Below are 20199 nucleotides of genomic sequence, written 5' to 3'. Positions count from 1 at the left end.
GTGAAGTGTCTAAAAGTCTGGTTCTCCACCTTTCTTCTCTATGGCTAGCAAGTGTAATGCCATTAAAAAAAATCCTTGTTTGTTGTTGCATGTGTCCTGAAGGATCAGTAGGGCTTAAGACCTGTTTCTCCCTTCTTGTAATTTAATTTAAATAACAGGGAGAGGTGAGAATGAACAACCCAGTTGCATTGGGAGTGTGGCTTGCCCGCAGCCACGAGTGCTCAGTGCGCTGCAGTGTGCACCTTCAGATGTCAGGGATGCTCCGGCTTCCTTGAATTGATTCAGGGTTTCTGCCCTGCTTCCGTGTCACACAGCTGAGCCTGACCGGGTTGTTTGGCTGCATTTGAGTGTGGCAGGGCAGAGCTTGCTGATGTGTGAGAGGGGAAAGGCAGTTGGCCACTGCAGCCCAGAGGGTGGAGATAAAGCTAAACCCAGCAGCCTCTAGCCCAGGTTTTAACAGGTAATTAAAAAATTAGGAACCCAATTAACACAGGTTGGTTTTGTGGTTAAAGCCCTTGTTAGATATTGAGGAATTAAAGATTTAATTCCTGCTTTTGCCACTGTGGGCTCAATGTGTAATTCATCTCTGTTAAAAGTGGGGAGTGGTGCCCTGTCTCATTCAAGGGCTTCCCACTACTGAGGCAGGCTTTTGGGGCAGCCTCTGGCCCAAGATAGCCCTGATTTTGGTCTGATTTTTGGCTATTTATGGTTTGCCTCTTTGCCTACTGGGTTTATTGCCATCCTGTGGTGCAGCAGGGACGGAGCTGCTGGTCTCCTCGGGCAGCCCTGTGCATCTCAAGGAAAAGAATGACCCAGTGTGTAATGTTGCATAGTAATGTTATTCATAAAATAGCAAAAAAAAAAAAAGAGCTTTCATATAGCAACAACTACTTCAGCTCTTGGATGCAGGCCAAGCCCGGTGCAAGCTTGTAAGAAATACCCTGCAGGGCCTGGCCTCGGTCAGGCTGGTCTCTGTCCTTCTGCGGCTTCCGTCGCAGCTCCTAACAGGAGATTGCTGGGTGTAAATTTGGCTGAAAAATCAAGGGGAAGTAAACTGGTTAACTGGGCATGAATAAGAGCTGCTCCTGTGTGAATTGCGTCTTTCTAGAAAGAGCTGGAGGCTTTCATGCTGCTTAAATCCTACTCGGACCGGAGCTCTTAGTGCCGAAGCACGCAGTGAAGGGTCTGAGCTGGCCCCTCGCCTCCCTAGGAGCGAGCAGAGGTGATGCTCGTGCACATCTCCAACAGAGACTTTCCTCTCCTGCTGTTTACCTGCACGGTCTGCAGTCTGTTTCTTACTTTGTGTGGTGTCCACGCTGTTGTTTTACTTTAATTTCTTGCATTGAGATAATCCATCACAGTTAGAGGTGTAGAGGATCTTCAAAATGAAGATGAATTGTGTATTGCGTTTGGAGCCGGAGAGCAGCAGCGGCTGGCAGGCAGATGCTTGAAGCATCCTGCACAAAGGAGGAGCCCTGCACAGGGTGCTGGGTGCCGTGGTGCTGGGTGAGGGCGGTTGGGAGGGCTGTGAGCAGGGGCTGGAGAGCAGAGCCTGCAACCTGCTGGTGGCTGCTGGAGGAGCTCCGGCTCCGAATGCACACTGCCTCGCTGCAACTGCTGCGGGTATTTTCGGCAAGCTGCTGCCTTCTGACTTGGAAGTGGTGTAATTCGGTTAATGCATAGAGCTGGCAAAATCTGCTTTTTTTTGTCTTCGTGCTGCACTTCCCCTCCATACACTGCACAGCTGCAGCAGGCAGCACTGACCCCATCCAGCACTGTGCGCATCTCCAAGATGCCTCCAACTGGCTCTAGCGTGTCGGGACTGCTTTACTGGCAGTGTTTGCCCAATTCTGGTCACCCCAGCAGATGGGATTTTTGGAGATGGGATTTTGGGCAGTGGATTCTTCTGCAGCAGTTTCTGTTCCTGCAGCCAGCTCGGCCCTGCTGCGGGATGGCTGCGTGCAGCGCTGCGAGCGAGGCTCCAAATCCCCTGCAGCCCGCGCCTGGGGAGCGTGGCTGATGTCAGGAGTCTGGAATTCGTATCCCCTCCCCCTGCCTCGCTGCCTTTTTCCCCTCTTCTCTGTAAATAAATTTTGGAGGCAGCCCGGAGCTGGCTGAGCTGAATCTCCCAGAGCAGAGGGAGGGAGCTGGAAGCAGAGCTGGACTTTACAGTATAATCATTTTTGTTGCTTATAGGCAGCTTGGGCTGTGAGTACGTAGGAATTTCTGCATGAAATAAAGCATGGTTAAAGGCAGTGGGAAGATCCAAGCTGCAAAGACAGCTTAGACAAATGTCATCCATATTCTGTCTAACAAGAATGAGAAATGAGGAAACATTACAGCTGTATGCTTCTTGGCCCCGACTCTCTCAGCTGGTTTATTATCTGCTGTGTTGACTTGGATTTGCCATATGTTTGCAATCTCTCATTGAGGACCCAATTTCTCAGGATTGTGGAAACTTTTTAAAGCTGCCTAACAATGTACGTGAGTTTTCCATGCAAATATTAGGCAGATCTTCTTGGTAACCAAAACTTTTTTTTTGTGAAGGATCTGTTCGTATTTCTTTCCAGTGCTGGCCTTTTTGTGTTCAATGGCAACATATATATATTGTAGCTCATCCCCATGGATGAAGGCAGTGGTGTCTGGCACAGGCTTTTGGAAGACCCTCTTGCAAACCCTCTATTAGCAGCTGGTAATGAGCTTTGCACCCTTGGCCATCGGCGTGGTGAGATGTCCTGGGACACAGATGGAGGCTGGGGCAGCCAGCCCGGGGGTTGTCTGGGCTATTGCAAACATCAGAGCACCTGATGCGTGCCTGTCCTTGAGGATCTGAGTAATATCACTCTTCAGAGAAAATAATGGACCGTGTGGCAAAAGAACACAGCTGCGATATATTGTCCAGGCGAGGCTAAATGAAGCTGTTGTGCAGGCGTTGGCTTTGGGCACTGCCAGGGGTTTGCTGAGCTGGCTGGTTCATCTTTCTGACAGCGCTTTGCTGCGAGTATCAGGTCAAAACTCAAAAACTATTTATTTTTAAGTGTTTAAAGTCGGATCTGGTTACTCCACTTCTGGTGATGCCTTCTCTTCTGACATGAGCAAGACCAGATTAGGAAACTAATGAGATGGTTCGCTTGCACTATTTAATTGCTGTTGGAGAGACCGAACTGCCTGGAGGTGACAGCCCAGGCTCTGCTGGCGCAGGGAGCGCGGGGTGTGAGCAGCTCCGTTAGCTTTCAACTGGAGTTTTATTGCTGCTGCACACCTCAGTAAGGATGGGAGCCTGATGGATGTGGTCAAGGCAGGCTGCAGCGGCTGTGCTGTGCCCTGGCAAATTCCTGGCAGAGGTGATGGACTGCGGGAGGCCACAAACCAGGACAAGTTTTTTGCAAGCTGGGGAGTAACTATGCGTTTCCCTGTAAAGCTCGTGTGTTTTGTCGGCAAGTGCAGCTGCACACTTGTGTGCATTGCTGGTAGTGGAAACCATGTCACGGGGGAATTATTTGGTAGGACTCATCACGGTTTGGGTGCAGATGTAGGTAGGGGAGGCACTGGGCTGCCTGTGGTGGAGTTGAGCTCTGTTCCTGCCCAAAACCTGCTGGCTTTGCCCTGGGCAGGTTAGATGCTGTGCACAAATCCCTGCGAGGGTGTCAGTGAGCCTGCAGGCAGCGGGAGCATCTTGAGCACTGAAGCATCACACTGCTGTGGCTCTCTGCTGTTACAACCCACAGCCACGCTTCGGGTTTACCTGTTACTCCAGCTGGTGGGAGTCACCATGCGCTTGTTTCGCATGGTACAAGCGTGTGACCCTTAAGGATACTTGCTGGGGAATTTGCTTCACATTGTCTTCTCTGTCAACCAACTTAAGAATGGAAACGTTTGCATCAGCAAATTTCTGGCAACTTTCTGATTTAAAGCCTTTCCCTGAGATCATGAATTTCCTCTGATGCTTAATCTTCGCGGATGTGCTTGTGTGATGGAGATTGGGTGAAGACATCCAGGAAATATATAACTACTCCAGCTAATAAGACAGTATATTCTCCCTTCTCCCCTAGTGCAGACAACTGATCAACTATTGCTCTGCGTTGAATTAGTGTCTTTGACCAACAATACAGCATCCTAGCTTTGAAGCTGATATTAACATTGTATTTGCAGATGTATTGAAAACTTATGTCATCTGTTATTTAAGGGGTGGAATGATCTGTGATGTAGGCTAATGATTTGGATTTGAAGCGCCAGTCCTGTTGCCTGTTAATTCTTGTTTTCTTTCTTTTTTTTGCAGCTGAACCTGCAGACCTCTTGAAGGTCCTAGATTTTCATAATTTACCTGATGGTATAACAAAAACAACAGGGTTTTGCACAAGCAGAAGATCTTCAAAAGAAGCAGATGTTGCTTATAGAGTAACAAAAGATGCTCAGCTTAGTGCACCGACAAAGCAGCTGTATCCTGGTGAGTATGCAGCTTTTTTTTGTCATATGGAAATATCTGATCCTGTTCTCAGTTTCTCCAGGCACATACAGGGCCTGGAGATGCACAATTCCTTGATTTTTTTTTTGTGTGTGCATGTGTGCTCCCTTGTCAGGGAGCGATTCTGCTATTTTGGGGGAATGTAAGCTTTCAACTATCAGATAACACCAGAGTAAGTTCTTTTGTTGACCCATTTGAATATGGGGGCAGGTTTCACTGAGGGAGATGTGGCCACTGCCTACATCTGTTTCTTCCTATATTAGAAAGTTTCTACTGTCTCATTATCACACAGTGGCATCCAGCTGGGGAGAGAGACTTGGAAGACATGAAGGAATGCAGACCGTGTTTTGCTCTGTTTGCAGAGTGCCAAGCGCAGTAGGGTCTTATTCTGCGGCTGTGGCGTCTCATAACACAAATAATCACCATATAAAAGTAATAGACTGTCCCACAAGAACAGATGTCCCAAGAAAAGCTGTTTGAAGGAAATTGGAGGTTCATTAGAGCAAGCCACAAAGATGCAGGAGTTTACAAAGCCGTTGGAGGCCATATGGGCTCAGGACCGTTCTGCTTGTTGCTTGGGGTGCACTGGAGACTTAATTTTTCAAGCCAAGGGTCGTTAATGTAAAATGTGGTTTTAAAACTGGACATATCACCAGACACGGATCGAATTATTCACTGCGTGAGAGCTTCGGTAGTGAACACATGGCCACCATGGAAGCCCTCCTTCAGGAGTGCTGCTGTACCCGTTATACAAGTAAGGGTAGAGATGCTGAGAGGTGTTGGAGGGCTTCCTGGGTTCGGTGGGAAAATGTGCCTTTGAAGGTCTAGCAACAAGGCACAAAGATGTCCCTCATTTGTGAAGCAGCAGATGACTGAAGCAGAGCAGACAGATACATGCATACGCTCCTGTGGTGTTTAAGAGAATTAATGGTACAAGATCCATTAGCTAAATCAGAGGTAATGTGGCATGCCACTACTAATGTTTTTTAATTAACGTGCTGCATCTATCAGAGCCAGTCTGTCGGTGGCCTAAATGAGGACTCTGGGGCTGGACTGCAAATGTGTTTGCATCCTCTAGTTGTGTATTTCCATCACTGCATGCATTATCACTGAGGTTATTTTCAGACTTCATTATTGGCTTGTTTTGACAGTAAGCAGGTGAATTATATTCTGTGGTGAGCAGGAGCGCACTGTTCACCCTTCCAGCGTGTTTTGCATAAGATCTGAGAGCCTGACGCGAGGAGGGTGGCATGGAGCTAGGTGTGGTGTGCCTGGGCTGTGGGCTGGCAGCCCACGGCAGTGCCAGCACCAGTGGAGGAGCTGCTAGGTTTTGCCTCAAGCCCTGTTTTAGTGTCTGCTTAAAGCTTAGCAGACCCTTCCGACTACAGCTGTTACCACGTGCCTGATGGCACCCCTCGGCCAGGTTGTGCCTTTGTCCCCAAGGAACATCCCATGGGTATGGACGGGGAGCAGCAATCATCCCAGGGATGGGCTGCAAGGGCCCTGCAGCAGCCCCTGTGTCAATGATCTTGTCCCAAGGCAAGATCAGCTCAATGTAACCAGCATGTGTGTGCCTGCTGTCATGCACTCCGTGTGTCTGGAAGCACTCCCAGCCTTGGCATGATGTGTTCAAGCTCAGAACTGCTTGAGGAAACTCTTCCAGTTTGGAGTATACAACCAGAGCTGGTTTAAGAGCTTTTCAGTGGTTGTAGCCACCACGAAATCTTGTCTGATGGCCTTTGTGGTGTGGAAACCAGCAACAATGGTGACCCCAAAATAAAAAAAAAAAAGGCAAGGGTGGAGTCTTTTGGCTAATAGAGCCAAGAGTGTATGCTGCCACCTCAGACAGGTTGACCCAGGAGCATGCGGAACTGAACTGGGGTCAAAGAACCCTGCTGTAGGAGATGCTCTTGCTTTTGACCCACCTTAATACTTGTACATCCTCTTTGAGTTCTTGGTTTGCACCTGTGGTCTTTCATGGGTGAGAAGATCTGGATGTGGATGTTTCTGTGGTGTCATCAAGCAGCTTCTCAATCAGTTCACCTAGACAACAGCGGAGCCATTGAAGTAGCTCTGTCCCTCCTGAGTCTCCCAAAAGTCTGCCCTGCTGCTTGACAGGAGGTAGGGAGGGAAGAAGCACTGGTGTTTTCCATCAGATCCACAGAGGTTTTCTCAGCACATCTCTAACTAGATGTGACTGCAGCTCACACCACCAAATGAGTGAGAGGGGAGGTAAGGATGACAAAGTAACTGTAGGGCAGTGTACCAGGGGAAATGTGGTTTTAGCCATCCCACATTAACAGGCGGGCGGGTTGTAGGGTAACTTGCCCTCTCTGCTATCAGGCACCCTAGGCAAATGTACACTGTACATAATATTTTGTGCTAATTGGAAGTTGGTGTTCTTCTAAGATGGTAATTTTATTGGCTTTACGTTCAGCTTCTGCAGCTGCAGCCAACAAAGCAAGATATATATTTATAAAGCCTGTCTGTTTTTCAAACCCACAAGAGTGAGAAAATCTGCTGAGATGCTCTTTGTCCTTGCTCTAAGTTCTGCTTCCCAGCAAAACTGTGCTCTTCCAGCAGAGGCAAGAAAGGCAAAATTTCAGTGGCAGCCAGCAAAATGTCATGTGCATTCGTTTAGCAAATTCTGTATTCTCTGCACTGCTTGTGGGTGTCTGCTTATATATTCTGTATGTATTTAAGGGCTTAGAAATCTCTATTATAGCTTAGGCAGTTATCTCTGAGGAAAAGGAGCCGTTCCAAAATCGGAAGCTTTCTCAGATGAAGAAAGGCCAGAACTTGGCGACACTGAAGAGTTGTTTTGCTTTGGGAAGTGGCTGTGGAAATGACACCGTCTTGCACAGCAGATCTGCGCTGTGTTTGTATCGGGGAACTGGATCAGCTCATTGTTGCTCACTTTTATTACATGGTGAAAACTTTCCTGTCCTTCCCTTTACGCACCCTCCTGCAAGGCAGCGTAGTGAATTTTGAAGGACTTGGCCATGGGGTAAAGAAGCACTGAGCCAAATTCTGCATTGGTGCGGTGCCGTTAAGTAAAGAGATGGATGTACAGCATCTCAGAACAAGCTTGCTTAAAATGGATTGAAAACAAAGGCTTAATCCCAGACCCATTGTTGGGAGTGACTCCCTTGTCTTTAAGGGGATTTGGGTCAGTTTCCATGTGCTTCATATATTTATTGTCATGTATATGTCATTGTGTATGTGGATTTGTTTTCATACGTTGTTCAATAGCCTGGGTCACTTCTGTGACAGTGAATGCATTGTTATTTTGCCAGGACAGCAGAGCAGTAACAGTAATGTCAGCTATAATTCATCCGTTATGGTTATTTGGGTTGAGAAACTCACGTCACCATGGAGACATCTTAATAATAATGAAAAAAATTAAAAGCAGCTTTTTAATGAGTTGGCAGCTTGTTCAAGTTGAAAGGTACTGTATTGTGGATTCATAATGAAATTTTGGACATGAACTATTTTACATAAAAGGCCCAAAACTGTAGCCTGTAATTGGAACCAGGAAGGCGTATGGTCTTGATTCAGTGCTACAGGAGGATTTGTATACAGCAGGAGGGAGATAAAGCTCAGCTCATCCTATGGGAGGCACGAAAATCAGATGCCTTTCTTTGCCAAATATCTGGCCCTTTGTCCTAGGGGGGAAATCAGTCTATAATCACAGTACTTAATTATTGACAGAGTCCTCCATTCAGACTATGCTTTATGCTTCTTTCCAAATGCTATTTAACGAGGGTGAGGGATGTTAACTGGGTGTAAATGCAATGTCTCCGTAGGCATCAACAGGTGCCCCATTTGGGTGCTGTTTGCAAGCTGTCTGCAGCAGTGCTTGTTAGCAGAGCCTGCTGCTCAGTGGGCTTTCTCCTGCCTCCTCCACTGCCCTGCGCTGTCATCCTGTGCTGGAAAGCCTAATGCATTTAAAGCACCAGTTGTTAAAGTTTGAACAACTCCAAGGCAGAAGAGGGTGATTTTTACACTTCCTAGCTTCGCTGTGGTTAGAGGAACTCTCACCCTGGGTCCTGTACCCATGGCAAAATCCCCTAGGCAGCTCTGAGATGCCATCTAAGAAAAGCCTATGGGGCAGAGGAAACCTATTCGAAGCTTTTGGGCATTGAGCTTGACATTTTTTGGTGATATATACGGCTGCAAATCTGCAGTTTAAAAAATGTGCTGCTTCGTTTCCTGCATGCTGCCACATGTGTAGATGGTAACAGCGCACACACCATGCTGCCCGTGGCGGGGCCACCCCACCTCGCTCTGCTGTGCCTTGGTGTAAGATTTCCCAAGCAGATACCCAGCGGTACAATGCAATCCTTGTTTTGAAAGCCTGGACCTTGGAGGAGAAATACCCTGCGAGTCTCACGCTGCTGAAATGCAGCATGCGAGCAGGTTATGCCCTTGTAGGTACCCTCATTTCCAATAGGTCCTATCTCCGGTAATAATTTGATCAAGGAAGATCCTTTAGTAATGCTCCTGGTGTTATTAAAGACCTGTTTGGGATGTCCAGGCTTTTTGTTTTTTAATGCTTCTGTATGCTTCTGTATGAATGGCAGAAAAAAAAAATATAAAAACCAAGGAGCTGTATCCTGAACAGAGCATGACTTGGTGATCTTCATGCCAGTGTGAAACTCTGCAAGCCTTGCAAAAATAGAGATCGGTCTGCTTTCCCGAGTGGAGAAAAAGCTAGGAAACTTGTTAGCTGCTTAATATGCAGACAAAATAGCATCTCCTACTGTTTGCCAGATTTATTTCTGCTCGCAGATATTTTTTCCTGCACCAACCCCGAAAGCCAAAGCCACAGAATGCTCTGTTCTGGTCTAGAATAGATGAAACCTGATGCAACTCCCCTGCTCCCTTACACACAATATTGAAGGGTTTTATTTGCCTAACTGGCATGGAATGCTTCATTTCCTCTGTCCTTCAGACATATTAAGTTAATTTGGAGATTGTGTGATAAATGAAATAGAGAAAGTTTTTGCCTTCTCTCCTAAATGCTCCAGGACACACAAAGGAAGGGTTTGGTGCAAATAGTAGATTGAAACCAACAGCTCTTTTAGAACCTCTGCTTTCCCAGCATCATGTTCCCATCCCAGATCAGAAGATCCCTCACTGTGCTTTGCTTTGGAAGTTCAAATGTGGGGTGGCTTTTAGCTCTTTAGACTGCAATAAAGGCTGGAAAAAGGCTTTCTGATCATTAATGGGAAGATTCCCAGTGATGCCCAGGTCTGTGTCTGGATGTTCAATATGCTGTTGGAGTAGGTAGCCCTTGAGACATGCTGCCCTGCTCTGGCTTTGCTCGTGCAATCTCCTTTGGGTTGCAGCACATCCCAGCCTTGCACCTCAGTAGGCTTTAGAGGAACAGATGGATCTTCAGCTGGCAACTAAATGCTTCCCAACATGTGTCTTTAGGATGCACACATCTGGAGGGGTATACAGTAATCAGCGTTCTCCCCATAGGTCATTAGACAGCACTGTTTCTGTAGGGATTTGTTTTCAGGGAAACCTGACTAACCTCTTTGCTTTTCCACTCCAGCTTCCCCATTCCCAGAGGACTTCTCCATTCTAACCACTGTAAAAGCGAAGAAAGGAGGTCAGTCCTTCTTGATCTCAATTTACAATGAGCAAGGGATCCAGCAAATTGGTGTGGAGATGGGTAGATCTCCTGTATTCCTGTATGAAGACCATACAGGAAAGCCAGGCCCAGAAGACTATCCTCTCTTTAGAGGCATTAACCTAGCAGATGGCAAGTAAGTGAAATTTTGTGCACAGAGGGAAAAACAGTACATTGTTTATATCAATACCAGCATGCGTTGAACATTATGTAAAATAGGAGTCATATATAATGTATGTAGACACCTTTGACTGCTGCTAAAAGTCCCCTTCCTGAACTGTACCCTTTGGCAAATAAACACTGCGTATAAAAAGGGTGAATCTCACACTAGTCAGTGCAAACTGTCTGGTGTTTATAGGGATAGGAGCACTGATCCTTACAAAGGGCCCTAAGGAATCACTTGGTTAAGAAAAAAACACGTTGAGTCCCTTGCAGGACTGAAGGAGGGTGGAAGAGGGAAGTTAGATAGCGAGTTATTAGGGTGGTTCCCCTGCCTGTAGGTGAAGCAAGAAGAGGTGTTCTCCTGCCTGTTTTGGAGGGTGAGAATCAAACGACATCTGCCAACACTGTCACTTCTATTTCAAAGAAGTCTAGGGTCTGCCCAAGGCTGATTTTCATCAGCATCAGTTTGCAGGCGATAGCTGTCATGAAGGCTTGCAGGAACATTTTATGAAGGATTCATTGTTACTGCAATTGTTGGCTTGTTCTCAGAAGTCTGAGGCTCTGTTTAACATCTGTGAATTGTTTTTGTAGGTGGCACAGAGTAGCCATCAGTGTGCAGAAGAAAAACGTCACCTTGATATTGGACTGTAAAAAGAAAATAACCAAGTTCTTGGACCGAAGTGACCATCCCATCATTGACGTCAATGGTATCATTGTATTTGGAACGAGGATATTAGATGAGGAAGTCTTTGAGGTAAGTCATGACAGCGAGCAGCTCTGGTGACATCCCACAGAGCTGATGAGCAGGGCTCTGGCTGGGGGACTTGCAGCTCATTTTTTGAGATTTCTTGGATTTCTTGAGATTTCTTGGATTTTTTGCATAGAAGAACTCTGCAACATGTAACTTAAACTTTAAAGATTTTATTCTGACTAGTCAAATGCTTTCTGTACCGTTTAGTGGGCCAGATCGCTGTTGGAGTTAACTCCCCTGGTCTGCTGGTTTCACGCCCTTGCTGGGGTTTTAGACCAGCCCCTGCACCAACCTTGTAGGTCTGTACCTCTTGTGCTCTCAGCTCGGTTAGTGTGGGAAGGGCTCCAACTTTGGGAAGTAACAGGATTTTCATTCATCCCTGTGTTATGATTTAAATCATATTTGAAGGGAAATCATATTTGAAAGGCAGTAAACAGCCGAAGGCATCTCCCTTACAACTCGTGGTACTCTCCGGGGTTGTTGGAACTTGCTCTTTTCCCGTGCACTGGTCATTGATTCCTGGTTTCTTGCACCATGACATGAGGAGTCTCCTTGACAGATTCTTTGGCAGCCCTGTCACCTCCCACACAGTAACTGCTTTTTAAAAAGCAAACCAAAATCGTGATGGGTGGAATGTTCCCATGAGCTCTTGTGATTTAAGCAAAGAGATAGAGACTTATTTATAGACCAAGTACATATGGCAGAAGATCTTTTCCTGTAGCTCAACAGCTAGCTTAATATGTGCATTTCACTAGCAATTTCAACTTCTGTGGTCTGCTGTGCTTCCGAGGCTTTTGTGTACAATAATCTTGTCCCTGATCTTGCTTGCAAGCGAGAATTGCTTCCCCGAAATCAGTGCCAGTGCAATGGAGTGTAAAGGAAGACATATTGACTTCTCTATCTCCTTATTTATTGCGTTTGCACGGAGGAAGTGCTGTATCTCATGGGCCTCCTAACCCAGTAAAGGGATGGGGAACATCTATCAGTGGTGGATAATTAGGGCTGTAGCGAAGCCAGCCTTTGTCTGCACTTCGCTGTCACTGGGAAGGAAAGTTCCAGTCTGTTTAACGTTACCAACATCTGGGAGCTGGCGCGCTGTAAACACAGCAAGAATGCATGGACTAAGCACTGCTGCCAAACTCCCAGTTAGAGAGTTCGAACTGGATTTTGAAATTGCATTAAGTTAATAGACGTTCCCTGGGAAGTCTAACAATTAAAATGGAAAGTAAAAGCTGGGTTTAATGGGCACTGGAGTGTCTCTCGCAAGTATTGGTTATTCTGCAGAAAACTGAGCACTGGTTGCTGTATTTTAAATGGAGCTGTTATGTAAAGTGGCAAGCTTTTCTGGGGAGCCGTTGGACCTAGGGATCTAGTAGATCTGCTTAAAGAAATTGTTGCATCCAAACTGGGTAAGAAAACTAATTTAGGCTACTTCGTTTTGCTGCAATTTGGTGAGCACAATCTTCTGCTTTATAGAGAACAAAGTCTCCTGGCCTTGTTGGAAATAATTTATCTAGGAGTATAAGCTCAGGGGACTTGTGAAACCTCTTAGATCCTGGGAGGTGGCATAAAATAGAGCAATTGTTCCCCTGCTCTGGAGGCTGTTGCCTTGTCGTCAGCTCTGGGTACAAAACACAGCTACGAGATCATTGCAGGCACTTCCTGAGAAACTCGCTGTGGTTGTTCTACCAGAACTCAACAATTAACAAGGTTTTTTTTCCTACATCTTTCTCCTGTGTGTTGTAAGAATGTACTGTATCAGTACATTTTTTTAAAAAGCAACCTCTTCCGTTCTGGTATTTATCCTCTTCTCTTTTGTCCTCCTCATCAAACAAAGAGGGTTTTCAACATACACTCATGCACACTAATCAAGATACCAGCAGCTTTAAACTGAATGTAATTAATAGGTTTCATGAAGGCAGTGGACTATAACCTAATTTCCTTCATATCTCGGCAACTTAATTTCCTTTAGCCCCTCCTTTCTTCTCTGCAATCTGCAAGCCTAAGCAGAAAAAGCCTAAGCAGAAACTGTGTAGAGCAAATTGCGGTTCAGGAGAGCAAACTGTGGCTCGGGACAGCGGGGAAGGTGTCGGCAGTGGGCTTTCCAGGGCACGCTCAGCTCTCCCACTGCTGCAGTCAGTCCAGGAGCTATGCCCTGCGATCCTCAGCTAGTTAACATGATGATGATGAAGTTTTGAAGTTTTCTGCGGCCGTGGAGCTGCCTGGGTGTTGCGTACCTGTCCCTGCTGCTGGGAGCTCCTCCAGCCCCGTTAGCTGTGGGTGGGATAGGAGGCAGCGGCCGGGAGGGCTTAGGCTGTGTCTCAGCTCGGATCAGCAAGAGCCCTAAGTATGGCGAATTCCTATCCTCCTTGCCTGGACTCCGATCAGGATTGGAACTAAATAAAACCCCAAACAGTTCTTGTTTTGAAAGTTGTAATTATTTAAACTCCAGATCTAGCTGGGGTTGCAGGGAAGCAGCTCTGCTGCATTCGTAGCTTGGGGGCACGGACGGCGACTTCCCCGCTGCAGAAAAAGCCCAGCAGGAAAAGTTCGAGGAGTTTCAAAATATTTCTCTAGCGCGACATTCTTCCAGTGGAAAAACGACTTCCTCTCATTAAAATTCAATTAGCTGGGAGGCTGTGTGGATCTCTGTGCGGCTCTGGGAACGCCGGGTAGGTTTGAAGAGGGGCCAAGCCGAGAGCCTAGGTTGTACAAGTTGAGTTTTGTGCTGAGCTCTTGTTCAGAATGCAAGTTTACAAACGTCAGGATGGGCCCTCGCGCTGGGCTTGGGCGGCAGCGGCTGGCTTCAAGCTGTGGCTGAGAGGACGCCGTTGTGAGGCAGCAAAGGGCCTTTTGCAGAGCACCACGGGCTGGTCTTTTCTCTCGTGCAAGACAAACACTTTTCTCTGCTTGCAGGCTGTTGTAAGCAGCGTTCCTGTGGCTACAGCAACACTGGGAGGAAGTCGGAAGGCATGTGAAAGTGTCTCGTTTTTAGAGGGATTGACTGTTTCTTTTGCAAGATTTATACATTGGGAAGCGATTTCTAGCAGTCTGTTTCTGTCGCGCAGAAATAAAAGGAGAATGAAGGTTGGGAAAGGGACTTGCCCAGAAGGCTGAGCACTAAAGCCAGGGGGAACTTTCCAAAGAAAGTGTCCCCGAGATGTGCTGGGTGGTGGCTCTGTCCTTCGGTGCCCCTGCTCTTCTGTGAAGAGGTCATCAACCATGGCTGCAGCTTTTTGGGATGCTTTGTGGGCTCCCGTGGGAGGTGCTCGTGACTGCTCCATGTACAACTCATTGCTGGGTTCAGGCAGTGCCAGGGGTGTTGCTGAGCCTTGCTCCTTCCTAGTGGGTTGAGCAACCTGGCTTGAATGTTGCCCACCTCAAGGCAGAGCCTGGTGAGGCTTTGTGTTCAGTAAAAGCGGTGTGCAGCTCGCTTAACCCCCCCGAGGGCTGTGTGGGACAGCATCTCCCCGGGGGCTGGCTCTTCCAGCCAGCCATGGTGGTGGTGGTCCCGGGGAAAAAGCAGCTCAGACAGCTCCTGCCTGCAGAAGTCATTCTGGTTTTGCAGACGTGGGTTGAAACACAGTTCAGGTCCTGGCTCAGGAAGGTCGCTGGTGCTGCGTTTGTCCCAGAAATGGCTGTGTTACAGCAGTGAAGAAAGAAATCCCATAACCCGCAGCTGGAGGGTCTTTATGAATGGAAAGTGCTGCATAACGTCTGGGGCGGGTACACGTCCCGTCTGTGCTGGGTGAGGTGAGCTTAACCCCTCTGCGATGCTGTTCTGGAGCATCTCAGTAATCCCCCGGAATAATCCCCAGAAGCTTGGTTTCTGCAAGAACATGAGGCCCAGCCCTGTTTTACAGCTCAGCCTTCCTCTGTAGAGCAGCACTTTGCAGCTGATGAACAAAAGGAAATTTGTCCAGACCTTGCCGAAGTCCCAGATGTGCGCTGTTGTCCGTATTTCTGCTGGAAGCTCCAGATTTGTCTCTTCCAGGTCTTCAGGAAGAGATCTGAGTGAGGCTGCAGTGCCTAGGAAAAAAAAAACAAAAAACGCTACAGCACCTAGCTGGCAGAGCTGGAATTGGCATTGTTTAAAACTGTGCTGCAGATAGTTTTTTTTTAATAAAAAAAAAATTGATGAGGATACCCTTGTAACAACTGAGGAAACTTCATGTTGATTATTCTCGATTCAGCTGTTGAAAAAATGTATAGGGCTGTTCCACCAGCTAAGTGGCATTTTGACCCTCTAAAAGTAATGTTTGGGTCGTGTCTGGTGTTGATGTAGACGAAATTAAATTGTTTTTCCCATGAGTGGAAAAGTTCAGTATGTACATTGCTTTTTGGGGTTGTCTTTTATGCCCGGCTTCTCTGGAAACAGGAGGAGCTCATTTGGTCTGAGCACCCCGTGTCTCATCGGTCTGGCTGGTCCTGTAAAATCCAAATGGTTTCTTCTCATCGTGCCAAGCAAGGTGCAAAGCGAGAGGGTCTCAGACACCTGCGTGCGCCCTCCTGCCAAGGCAGTGAAACCGAGAGCTGACGGCGTGAGCCAAACGTTGCCCTGGGATGAGACGTGGTGCGCTGCACGGGGCCGGGTGATGCGAGAAGGATGGCGCTCCTTACTCTCTCTTTTCCTTTGTGGTTTCCGAAGACCGCTAGCAAAATCAAGATATCGGAAATAGAGGGAAAGCGATTTGCGCTGGGGTGAGCCAGAGAGCCTGGGCGAGGTGCCAGAGGTGCTCTTAGGGCCGGGGAACGTTTCAAGGCGCAACAAGAGAAAGCAGAACTGACGCTCCAGTGCTCTTAGCCGAGACATTGGTGCCGTTCAGGTGCTCTGTTGCTCTTGGGCTGCAATGCCAGCTCCCTTTTCATCTTCTGCCTTGTTTACACTTAAAAACAATTATCACCAGGGTTGATAGTCCCAGATTTCATTTCGCTATCGTCATGGCTTTCTCCCTCCCCACCTCCCCGTGCTCTTGGCTTTAGCATTTCCAGCTCTGGAAAAAGTTCATAGCTTTTACATTTCTGTACGTTATTTTTTTCCAGACAGCTCCAAGGTTACAAGATTGGATCAATAAATTTTGCTCTAGCAAAAGGTATACAACTGAAAATGGGCTTCCTATCAATGAAAGTGCATCTTACTGTAGTTTTTGGTGTTTGAAGACAGATTTAGGGCTCTACTTTTGCAGGCAGATTTGCTGTTAGCATGTCAAATAGCCTCAATCAGCTCTTGCAGGAGGATAACTGTACTACTAATACAATGGGCTTTTGGGAAAGCCAGATTGGTGGTACTGCAAAACTTGCAGGCTTTATCTTGTGGGGAAAAACCTACTGTGGGAGCCTCGGCTCTGAGCCTGATTCATGTCTAGGTCCTCTTGTGCAAATGTAAACAGCAGTGGCAAGGCGCTGGAGCACATGGAAACATTTACTTGTTTACAGGAGAAGCAAGAAGGTCCCCAGTCTCCTCAAACCAAATATATCTTAGTGGCTATGTGGAGCTCAGCAGGGCTTCTCATGAGCATCGTGTTGGACCCATCCTCTGCAAGACCTGGGCGGGAAGGAACTGGCCAGAGCTTGTGCTTAGGTTTGTCAACCTTCAAAAAACACTTTGAAAATTAATTAGGGCTTTATACTAACCTGAATTTCTCTGTCGAGATGCACCGCAGACACATGTTCCTGTGTATTTTCCCCTACCTCGGCAGACTGCTGAAAGAAGCTAATTTACAGTCCTGGCTGCCTGCTTTCCTAGCCCTGCCAAATCTGATTTCACCTCTTTTGCTGTAGAGCCTTTCAGGGAGTGCAAAGAGTCGATGTTTTACACCACCAGCATATAGTATGGTGTGAGATGATGGAAAATAAAACGTCCTGAGCCAGCGTTTGGGTTCTTTACTGAAGATGTCTATAGCTTTCCCCAGTCTCCCAATAATTCTCCATTTAGTTGCTGGTTTTCTCGTCATTTTCTTCTGCTTTTGTTTTTTCAAAGGGATCCTCTTTAGTGAGATGGTGCACTTGAGACATATGGATTAAATCACAGAGCTAGGTTCTTCCAGAACAGCAATGCTGCCTAGAAAATGTCTGCAATTGCTGAAGATTATGCCTCTGGATGGCTTTGCAATTAATGGTGAGATTTTAGTGCCAGAGGCCAAGCAATGCAGTCAGTCTAATCAAAACCCAAATGTGATACTTGGCTCCAGTTGGCAAGGGCTTGCACATGGGATCGTCTTACACAGGTGCCCAGGGACGTCATCTGGTTTTATCAGCGTGTCTGCAAATGCGTGCCTGCCTGGAGGGAGGGGCAGAGCCCTGTCCAGAAGTAGAATTGCAAAACAGCTTGTAAGAGTTAGTCTGTGCTGCAGGTAGCTTCATCTCGATCCAAAAGTGACACCGTTTCATACAATCCCTGTCTGTCAGGTTCCTGTAAGAAGAGTAAAGATTTGGGTGGAAACATTGGATTAATTGTTTGCATGCGCTTAGCTCAAACTTCTTGTTTTTCACTTAGCCTTGCTGGGTAATTGGCAGCTCAGACATCTGGACTGCAGTCAAGCTTTGTGACTGGGTCAGGGTTGCCTGTAATGATGTAGCTTTATTAGTCATAATTACAAAATACAAATATTTAATGTTTTTCATCTTTTTTTTGTTTACTGTTAGTGATGAATTCCATTTCATAAACTGTGTAAAAGAAACTGCTTGGCTTGTGTAGGTAATCACTGGAGCTTGTTGCTGTCGAATGCCTTCTGGCCGGTGGTTGCATCCAGTGCAAGGGGCGACGTGTTTAATTGTTCAAACAGACCATAAAAGTGCTTTTATTGATGCTGAAGTTATGCAGTGCATCATTTATCTTTTAATATGGCCAAGCTACACACCAGGCCCAGGAAACTGTATGGCTTCGTTTCTTGCAGTTTGCCTGGAGCCAAGCCCCGGTTCTGCGGAACGTTTAGTTAGTCTGTTAGTTCTGCGGACAAACCATCAGAGCCCTGATAGCATGAGTTTGTAATTGGGATGGGTGCTGTTAATGCTAGCTTCAGGGTAGCACCTTTCTCTTACTGGTTGGTTAACGTTTGTGCTGGTTGAACTGGCCCACAATAAGGTAGCTGCAGTTTGCAGGCATGTACCCAAATGCAGGAACAGGATGGTCATCATCTGTAGGTGGGGAAAATTATCCACTCTGGAGCAATTTCTGGAGGGCTCCTTCTGCGTTATTTCTCTGGAAAAGCATGATGAAAGGTGAAGATATGGAGTAATTAGCAGTCATTAAAATCTAGAGGTAATGCTCTCTGTAAGCAGTCGGTGAAGGATACAGGTCTCTGGGCTGGGGGACTGCTTAGCTTCCTTGCCCGCTCCGGGACAGTGGCTGCAGTAGCAGCAACATGGCACAAACAATTTTTTTATTATTATCACTTTATTTTTTTATTATTGTTATCAAGAAGCTTTGAGTCTGGTTTCCTTACTAGTGATTCCTGCAGGCTAATTGTTTTTGGGGTTTTGCTGTTTTGGAGGGTATCAGCAGAGATGCCAAGTGGGAGCAGGGGAGAATGGTCAGTGGGAAGGGTGCTGAGTGCCACAAAGGGTCCCAGTCCCTGCTGCTCTCCCGGGCTGTGGCACAGCAGCCTGGTTTGGCCTGGAGGGGACAAGCAGGCTGTTGCCCAAGTCTCCCTGGCCTGAAGAACCTCCTGCAGGGAGCAGCGACCAGTTCAAACAGCTGACATGGAAAGCTGGGAGGCCTCTCGAAGGCGAAGCTCATCCTTCAGAATAGTTTGTCCACTGCAGGGATTGTGGGGTTTGGGGAGCAGAGTTGTCTGGCTGCTCCTGGCGCTCGCGTGGCAGCGTTTTGTGCTCAAATACTGGCAGGCAGCACGAGAGGCAGGCCCGTTACACGTGATGGATGCAGCTCGGTGCGCTGTCATTACTCCTCCAGCCCATGGCTTCGGCTGTAGCCCTCTTCCCCTGCCGGATAGCAGGAGGGAGGAGAAGGGGGCTTGGTTTCTTCCATGGAAACTCTGAGGTGCAGAGGGCCGATTGCGGAGCCCAGACAGGGTGAGGTAATGCTGGAAACCCGCTCCCCTCCGGTGACGACATGCCAAGGCGTACGGTGGCGTTGTGGACATGGACGTCCCCTGGGAGCAGGCAGGGGGACGGGGCTTGGGGAGCAGAGGAGGCGCTGCGAAGGGACCCGGTGTGTGTGAGATGCTGGAGAAGAGCAAACAGATGCGCTGGGGAGTTTGGGAGAGATTACTTTCTGCAGCTTGAGCATGGGGGAAAAGCCAAATAGTTGTGCTATTGGGGAGAAGTTTCCAGCTGAGCTTTACTGGCAGCGCTGCTGTGCAATATGTAAAAGTGATTACCGAGAGCAGCGAGAGTAGTGGCGTGCCACCAGCCCAAATCAGGGCATGTTTCCCCTTTCCTGCTAATTTGGAAACCTCGTTCTGTGTGTGGGAGGTCACACCAATTAGTTCTATTTGCATAAAAGCGAATTTCTGGAGCAGAAGCCCGTTGGATGGGAACGCGTTCCCTTCCACATACAAAAAGCCCGATTTGCATGGGTGCAGCAAATTGTTACAGGAAGCACAGGCTTGTCTGAGCCAAGCTCGGGGGAGAGCCCCTGCACCGAGGAGCAGGGCGATGGGCACTGAGCTCTGGTGTGCAGGTCAGGCAGGCAGCGGGCTTGTGTCCTGGGTGACCTGGCAGTGCTCAAACTGAGGTTTCTTTAGAATTTAGGACTTGATTGCCATTGTCCCGCCTTTGCAGGACACTGCTTTACATCTTTCACTTCTCGAAGTCAGATTTCTACGTACGTAGCATCTCGCTGCAGTAAGGAAGGAGTAAACCCAGTGTAGATGAGTCCGTCCTAACTAGAAGCCTCTATTAGCTGACTTTGCGTTCAACCCATTCCCTTGTCATTTAGGTACGAACAAATGAAACACATGTTCCTTACACATGGTGAGGCCTTCTTATTTTTATTTTTTTTTGAGGCAGTCTGGGCTGCTTGCCAAAGCCCAAAGGAAAATCCTAGCCCACTCCAGACATCCCCAGTGTGCAGGTGTACTACTCACTTCGACAGAGCCAAGCGGGATCAAATGTATATGTTCGCAATAAATACATCACCCCGGGGACAGGAGCTGGAAGAGGGTATTCCTAATGAGTTGTGCAGAATATTGGATGGGGTTTGTGTATTTGTGTGTGTGT

The 20199-nt window shown here is 47.4% G+C and overlaps 1 protein-coding gene across 3 annotated transcripts in view; it reads left to right on the top strand.

Moving 5' to 3' along the window:
- The window catches only part of COL5A1 (collagen type V alpha 1 chain), a 168560-nt gene that overhangs the window by 49623 nt on the left and 98738 nt on the right, over nt 1-20199 (top strand). For all 3 annotated transcript variants that reach the window (XM_080561588.1, XM_080561589.1, XM_080561590.1), the window contains 3 exons: nt 4280-4447; nt 10029-10242; nt 10860-11022. In XM_080561588.1, coding sequence (XP_080417714.1) covers nt 4280-4447; nt 10029-10242; nt 10860-11022 — 545 coding nt within the window. The remainder of the gene's footprint in view (nt 1-4279; nt 4448-10028; nt 10243-10859; nt 11023-20199) is intronic.

Source organism: Anser brachyrhynchus (assembly GCF_964034855.1).
Source record: "Anser brachyrhynchus genome assembly, chromosome: 19".
In the NCBI taxonomy this organism is placed as follows: Eukaryota; Metazoa; Chordata; class Aves; order Anseriformes; family Anatidae; genus Anser; species Anser brachyrhynchus.
Note: the sequence above shows the minus strand (reverse complement) of the source record. Positions and strands in the feature narration are given on the sequence as shown.